The sequence below is a fragment of the Jaculus jaculus genome, chromosome 1 (assembly GCF_020740685.1).
Source record: "Jaculus jaculus isolate mJacJac1 chromosome 1, mJacJac1.mat.Y.cur, whole genome shotgun sequence".
In the NCBI taxonomy this organism is placed as follows: domain Eukaryota; kingdom Metazoa; phylum Chordata; class Mammalia; order Rodentia; family Dipodidae; genus Jaculus; species Jaculus jaculus.
In genome coordinates this window covers 103,684,315-103,691,759 of record NC_059102.1, presented here as the reverse complement: position 1 = coordinate 103,691,759, position 7,445 = coordinate 103,684,315, and the positions used below count along the sequence as shown (strand labels likewise).

At 50.8% G+C, this 7,445-nt stretch overlaps 1 protein-coding gene across 1 annotated transcript; it reads left to right on the top strand.

Annotated features, from left to right (window-relative positions):
• Positions 1–234: 234 nt before the first annotated feature.
• LOC101612176 (protein FAM205A) lies at positions 235–6,901 on the top strand. The gene is made up of 5 exons (XM_045159003.1): positions 235–378; positions 1,439–1,484; positions 1,981–2,041; positions 3,211–6,586; positions 6,653–6,901. Exons 1-5 carry the CDS (start codon positions 235–237, stop codon positions 6,899–6,901), a joined length of 3,876 nt encoding a protein of 1,291 aa, XP_045014938.1.
• Positions 6,902–7,445: the final 544 nt, after the last annotated feature.

Genomic DNA, 7,445 nt, shown 5'->3' with positions numbered 1-7,445 from the left:
TGGGTGAACGTGGCACCTTCAGACATGGGCTTTTACGGATGACCACACCACACCCCTCATCTCCATACTGAATAACCACCTGCACTGCCCTGATGGAACAGAGGGCTTTGTGATGCAGTCCTCTGTGAGGTGGACATAGCCAGGTCCAGCAGTGGCAGTCTTGAGATGCTGGGACTTGGAATGTCTACAAGTAGGGATGGCTAATCTCCTCATGCTCAGGAGGAGGTTTGAGCCATGTTGAGTCCCGTATGTGCTTTTTGGGACACTGACTCTCCTTTTTATACCTATGTCTTCATTTTCATCATTATTCTAATCATCTGGCAACTGAAACAGAGTTACCATGGATTGAAGTATGAACATAAAAGGAGCTGCTGCCGGGTAGGGAAACACCAGGACCATAATTGAACTGCTTATAAGCTACAGGGTCTGCCTCCCCAGACCCCTACTTATGACCTCACTATCCCTGCTGGGCAATTAAAAAATTTTGTATTAAATGATGATATTTATTGAGCCAAGGAAAGATATCCACATGGCTTGACATCCCACGTGGAGGGCCTGGAAAACTGGGGAAAGAGAGAAAAGAAAAGTTCAAAGAGCTCCTGCCATGAGGGGAGCTGGAGGCGGTAAAGAGCCCACGTGGAGAGTAAGGGCTAAGGGTCCCTCCCTTTGGCTGGGCCAGCTGGACCTGGGCCAAGCCAAGGGGCAACTCACAAGCAGCTGGAAGCTCTGGAAAATTTTTAAAACTCAAATTTTATCTATTTATTTGAGAGAGAGAGAGAGAGGGAGGGAGGGAGGGGGAGAACATGGGTACCAGGGCTTCCAGCCACTGCAAACAAACTCCAGATGCATGCACCACCTTGTGCATTTGGCTTTACCTGGGTACTGGGAAATCAAACCTGGGTCCTCTGGCTTTGCCGGCAAGCACCTTAACCACTAAGCCATCTCTCCAGCCCCCCTGCTGGGTAATTTTAATAGAAAACCTTCCAATACTTTTATATAATACTTTTAAGAGGCTAGAAGTAATTGCTTACCATGACTTCCATGGGGCATAAACCAAGAGCCTCTCTGTTTAGGTTGAACAGAAGAGTAAATATTGCCTCTACCTCACTATTGCAGATCTCCAAATGTGGCACTTATAACCTGAAACCCTTCGACTATTAGAACTACATGTCCTATCATGGGTTTACTCTGTCTATTGTCTTATCCTAACTCCTGGCAGACCTTCACCTGGTGATCAGATGGGGAGATGTAGAGTTGGGATAAGTTTTGAAGTGAATCACAAGTATGCAGAGAGGGGAAACTGAATGAAAAAAAGAAGAATCGTATGAAATAGCAACATAGGAGAGTATAAAAATACAAATAGATAACATAGAAATGGAAAGTGAAATATATATTATCTTTGTCACATTCTTTTTCTTTTTCTGTCTCTCTCTTTAAGCGTCATCAAAAAGTCAGGCAAAGGGCTAGAGATGCAGCATCGAGAGGTAAAGTGTCAATACCTTCTTTGACTCCCTTCCCTTTGGAGGGCTCCCCCCGGCACCTGCTGCTCTATGTCCCCTGCTGTCCAAGCCAGGTTCATGAAGCACTGAGGGCTCCAGTTACACAAACTGGTTCCCTTCACCAAGACTGCTATGGGTGGGAAATTGGAATGTGGGAATGTTCAAAACTTCTCTACCTTATTCCCCTTGACAAAAAACTGGAGAAGTAAAGTACATATCCTTAGCTATGTCATTTACTAGTTGTATGGTCCTGTGAAATTAATTTCATGTCTAGTTTTACCTACAAATAAGTAATAAGTTGATGATCCTCATTTACTCATGTGGTTGTGAAGGTCAGATGAAATTAGACAGGGAAGGCACACTGTAAATGATGTTGTATACAAGCGTGCATGCGTATGGATTTCAGACTCCTTGTGCTGAGGCCTTCTATACCACTTCCTGTAACACACCTCTAAAATGTTACTGTGCCCTGATTCCACAGCTAGGAGACTTTCCCAGGAAGAAGCTGAGAAGCCATGGGAGCTGCTCTCCATCATGAAAAGGTGACCTCTTGCTCTTTTGCAGTATGGCCTATGATAAGTTTTTAGCTTGGCCTGGCCTGGCCTGGCCTGGGTGGGGATGAGGAAGGGGATAATGGCTTGGGAAGAGACATACACTGTGCAGGTGGTTTCACTAGCTGAGAGAGTTGCCCGGGCAGAGTGGCTTCATGTGTCTGAGAAGGGAAGAGCCAGCCCATTATTCTGTATGTTAGGTTCACAGTAGTTATGTGTTTCGGGATTAACTGGTGTATAATTTGTGAAAATCATTACTAGGGATGCATTCAGACTTGAGACAAGTTATCCAATCAAGAGAATAAGTGTGATATAGAGCCAAAAGAAGGGAAAAAAGTGCTTTGCAGTACTATCTTTTCCATTCACAAAGGGGCCAATGGCATTCATGACCTCCCAGTGACTGATGCTCTCTACACAAGACCTCATAATAGGAGGGAAAAAATGATGACATCAAAGTAGAAGAGAGACTAATTGGAAAGAAGAAATTTAGTGAAGGGGGAATTTGGGAGGAGGAAAAAGGATAGTGGGAGGGGATTATGATCATGGCATATTATTCTATAATATACCATTCTAGCCCACAACAGAAATTAGTGGACAAAATTGATGCAGAGAGAGCCGGGCATGGTGGCCCATGCCTTTAATCCCAGCACTCGGGAGGCAGAGATAGGAGGATCGCTGTGAGTTCGAGGCCGCCCTGAGATTACCTAGTGAATTCCAGGTCAGCCTGGGCTAGAATGAGACCCTACCTCAAAAAAAAACAAAAAAAAAAATTGAAATAAGGGGAAAAAGAAAAAATTTGGTCACAAACAAGCTGTCATTGTGATATATATTTTATAGCTCTACTCTTTCAAGGGGAGATCCCAGGTCTGATTGGACCCTGCTCATATTACCTCCTCTGACCAGTCTCTGGGAGACCCTCAGCCTAACATTTTATCCTATCCTTAAACTTTTTAGAGTTTGTAACTGATTCCCAAAAGGTGCTGGGTACAGCAGTGGGACAGCTACTTAGAATGAAGGGCTTCCACAAGGCCATCATTTTCCACAGTACAGGCCCAGGATTTGTAGCACTGCAGGGTAGGGCAGCAACCTTCAGACGGATTCTTTCAATGAGGCAGATTATGTCACTCCTTCATTAACAGTTGCCATGTTTCCCTTCCCAGCCAAAGCTGGCTCCCAAAGGACAGACATGTGCGGCAGCTCCTGTGTGCAGACCCCTGCTGCAGAACATGCAATACTGCACTGCTGGAGATTCAGCAACTGCTGGAGGGTGAGAGCAAACAGATCTCCCCCACATCCCCAGAGCTCCCCCAGGACTCTTCTTGCCTAGAGATGTCCATGTCAAGTCTGTCTTTTGAGCAGCATGTGGAACATTGTCCCAGGTACTCCACAGACATTTCATGGGCACCTGTAGCCCCAACTCTGACACAACTATCAGAATACATAACCCAGTCAACCAGTGCAGTCAGCATTCAAGAGTACTGGGGAGATCACCTCCAAGTAAGACAGGAATTTCAACTGGCAGCCATGCCGACGGTCCCAGAGACTGTGGTTTCTTCAAGACCTGAGGAACCTAGGGTTTTAGTGAATGAGGATGTGATGGTGCAAAACAATCCAAACTTTGTCCAGGGCAACCAAAACCAGCAAGTCTGTTTTCAGTCCCCAAACCCAGAGGTCACTAATTTGACACATCCTATAGCCTTGTCCTTGGTCCCCACGGGCCACCTGTCATTTCTCAGTCCTCAAGTGTTAACCCTTCTTGAAGTACATTTGAAAAAATTGGCACATTTTCAAAGGTGGGGGCTTCCCAGACGTGTAGAGGATTCTGTACGGCAACTCATGCCAAACTCGCTGGTGTGTTACCAGCCTGAAAGTAACCAGCCAGTTTCTTTTATTCCAAACAATACTACTCAAATCTGTGTTCATAGATTGGGGAATATTTCCCACCAGATCTGGTGCTCTTATATGACCAGCCAACCTACCCAGGCCTTTTGGGTTTCTGAATGGTCCATTATTGACCCAAATCAAAGAAAACACTATCAACAAATTCCAAACTCTATGGCAATAGCCTTTCTCTCTCCCAGTCTTAAAGCACTCAGTGGCCTCTGCACACTACCTGGAGGACAGACTGAAGCTTCAGGGAGCAGCTTGCAGAAGAAATACAGCCAGCTATTCTGCGGCCTCCCTTCTCTGCACAGCGAGTCCCTTGTAGCCACTTTCTTGGGCTCTCATAGGTTTTCCAAGAACAAGAATATGTCCAAGCTCTCCTTGAAGGATCCTCATCTACTGAAGGAGCTCTCACTTCTCCCCTTACTGCCAAAACCTCCACCTAAATCAGCTGCAGCCTCTTCCCCAGCTGCTCTAAAGGACAAGTCTCCACATGAGCATCAAGGAGCTCAGATCAGTGTCCCGTTTCTGACTATGGCTGAGTGTGAAGCCCTGGAATGGCATGTCCACCAGAAGCAGCTGCAGCTTCAGTGTGGCCTCCCGGCTGTCTTTCCAGAATCTCAGCATGCTCAGAGCCGCACGCAGGATGAGGCAGGCGACAAAGCCCAGCCTCCAGGGGCTGTGAAAGCTTCCTGGCCAGGGAAGACCATCTCGGTCTTCACCAGAAAACGTCTCTTCTTCCCCGAGCCTGCCCGCAGGCAGCTGGAATTCCACCTCCAGAGGCAGTTAATCCACCTCCGCTGGGGTCTGCCCCAGAGGATCCAGCAGTCCATCCAGCTGTTCCAGTCCTCCACTGACCAGCAGCCCCTGACCAGGAGTGGCAAAGTCCTGCCCAATGCAGGCACCCCACAGCCTGGGAAGCAGGAGGCTGATGAAGCCAATGGCCGGTTCTCACCCACAGTGAATCAAATGTTGACCCCCATGCCACACTTGCTTGCTCGGGCCAAGGCAGTGTTGCAGAACCATGTTGACACCAAATGTGAACAGATCCAGCAGGGCAATGTCCCTGCCTATATCCGAAGCTCTTGGGAAGGCAGAATTCCTGGGAGCCTGGAAGTGGCACCCTCACCCTATGTTCCACAAGTCCAGCCCCTGGATGCTGCGCCAACAGCCCCTGGCCGTGAGCAAGAGGCCTCACCAGGCGCGGTGGCCGAACACTGCAAGCGGCCGCAAGCCCTGCCCGAGGAAACCGTCGAGAAGCTGGAGACGGCTCTGCGGCACAAGTACCTCACCTTCCTGTCAGGCCTGCCTGCTCTGTACGGCGCGGCTCTCTCGGGGGCCTCGTCCCCGGAAGCGGCCGCGGGCCAGCCCGAGATGGCGGACGCGGCGCCCGGCCCTGCGCGAGTCCCAGCGGCGCCCCTCACGCGGCCGAGCTCTCCCGAGGACCCGCGGGAGCCGCCCGACCCCGAGGAGGAGCCGCAGCCCGGGGCGCAGGCCGGAGAGAGCGGGCAGGCGCCTGCGGAGAGCCGGACGCGTCCCGCCTGCGCCCCGGCACTCACCACGCCCGTCCTGACCACGCTGAACTTCCACGTGAAAAGAAAGGTCCCAGCAATACAACCAGGAGCCTCTGAGCGGGAGAGGGAGGTCGAGGACCCAACAACAGCGGAGGCCACATCCGCGTCCCCTGGAAGTCCCAACGACCAAGGAGAAATGGTGCTTCAGAAGCCACCCGTCCCACCGGACTTTCTTCCTGCCCTGGACGCAAAATGGGTCCACTTCAAAGAACAGCTGAACAATGAGTTGAAGGCAGTGTACAGTAACCAGAAGCAGCTTACTTCCGAAACAATGCCGGATGGTTCTGCCCGCTGGGCCTCCAAACAGCTCAGCAGAGACATGGCTGAGGCCCAGGTGCTTTGTGTTCAGGTAGAAGCCGGTAGGAACAGCCCCAACCTACAGGAACCCTGGGCTGCAGAGCCGCAAGGTCCTGGCAAGCACAAGGACTCAGCCCATGGCCCCAGGCTAGCAGAAAGGAGCAGGGCCCCAGAGAAACCCAAAGGAGCAGGAGACCTCGGGGAAGGGGACGCAGGGCTCAGGCTCCTCCCGACCACAGGGGAAAGACCTCGTGCTGGAGCTCAGAGGTCAGACAAAACACTTCTGAGCAGGACGCCCCACAGTTCCTGGCAACAGAAGCACGGCTTCTACTTTGTGGATCCCTGTCCAGATGGGCCCCGGGAGACCCCTCAGCTTCAGCTGCCACAGCCACCTCCGGGAGGCCCTGGGGGCCAAGGATCTGCACATGACATGAATGACAGCCAAACCGAGCTTAACGTCATCCTGGAACCTGCCAGGATTCCCGAGAATGCCCTGCCCGCAGTGCCCCAGGCTTCCAAGGGCCATCCTTTCTTTGGCCATCCAACTCAAGGGAAGCTTTTGCAGAGCCAAACTGGGCAAGGTCGAGTCTTGCAGAGACCAGTGATGCCAGCCACTCCTCACAAAAGGCCCAGCCTTCCCGAGTCTGCCTGGCGAAAGAGGATGAAATCCTTCCTGCACTCTATTAACCTCAGGACGAAAGGCAAAGGCCCTGTGGAATCCACCACCTCCACAGCTGCGAAAGTGGCCAGAACCAGAAAAGAAAATGTTGACAAGAGCCCGGCCCCAACCAGAAAAGAAAATGTTGATAAGAGCCTGGCCCCAACCAGAAAAGAAAATGTTGACAAGAGCCCCGCCCCAGCCAAAAGCCTCGCGGAGAACACTAAGCCAGAGAAACCAAGAGGGCCCAAGGGCCAAACTGCCCCCACTGAGAAGCCAGTGGGCCCAGCCTTCCTAACTGGCACCCACTCCTCAAACAATGAGATCCGGCTAAGATCTCGACAAGGCGGCTCGGCCTCAGTCCCAGGGTACCCCCGCCATTGTCCTCGACACTGTCCTCGAATGGCTTGTGTTACTCACCTAGGAAGCCTACCTTAGCTTCCAGTCTTCCCTTCAGGAGGGTTCACAAACACTTAGGGCAGTGACAGGGTGTAGGCTTCCCAACTTTTGCATCCCTTGGGCACTCCTGTTGTCATTTATATTATGAACGAGTGGGGCAAAAGCACCACCCAAAATACATTCTATATCTTTAGAAAAGAGTTGTGTGTCTCCTCTGTGTCTTTGCTGTATATTATTAAAAGGTATGAAGAGGGCTGGAGAGATGGGTTAGCAGTTAAGGTGCTTACCTGTGAAGCCTATGGACTGGGTTCAATTCCCCAGTACCCACATAAGCCAGCTTCACAAGGAGGCACATGCATCTGAGTTCGTTTGCAGTGGCTGGAGGCTCATTCTCTCTCTCTGCCTATATGCTTCTTTCTCTCTCATCTCTCAAATAAAAATGAAATAAGCCAGGTGTGGTGGCACACACCTTTAATCCCAGCACTCGGGAGGCAGAGATAGGAGGATTGCGGTGAGTTTGAGGCCACCCTGAGACCCCATAGTGAATTCCAGGTCAGCCTGGGCTAGAGTGAGACCCTACCTT

Bases quoted from the DNA above. Each gene is read 5' to 3' on its own strand.
- LOC101612176 (XM_045159003.1), top strand. From the start codon at position 235: ATGTTGAGTCCCGTATGTGCTTTTTGGGACACTGACTCTCCTTTTTAT. The intron at 2,042-3,210 runs GTGACCTCTTGC...TTCCCTTCCCAG, and splicing joins CTGCTCTCCATCATGAAAAG to CCAAAGCTGGCTCCCAAAGG. The intron at 6,587-6,652 runs GCCCCAACCAGA...AATGTTGACAAG, and splicing joins AAAATGTTGACAAGAGCCCG to AGCCCCGCCCCAGCCAAAAG.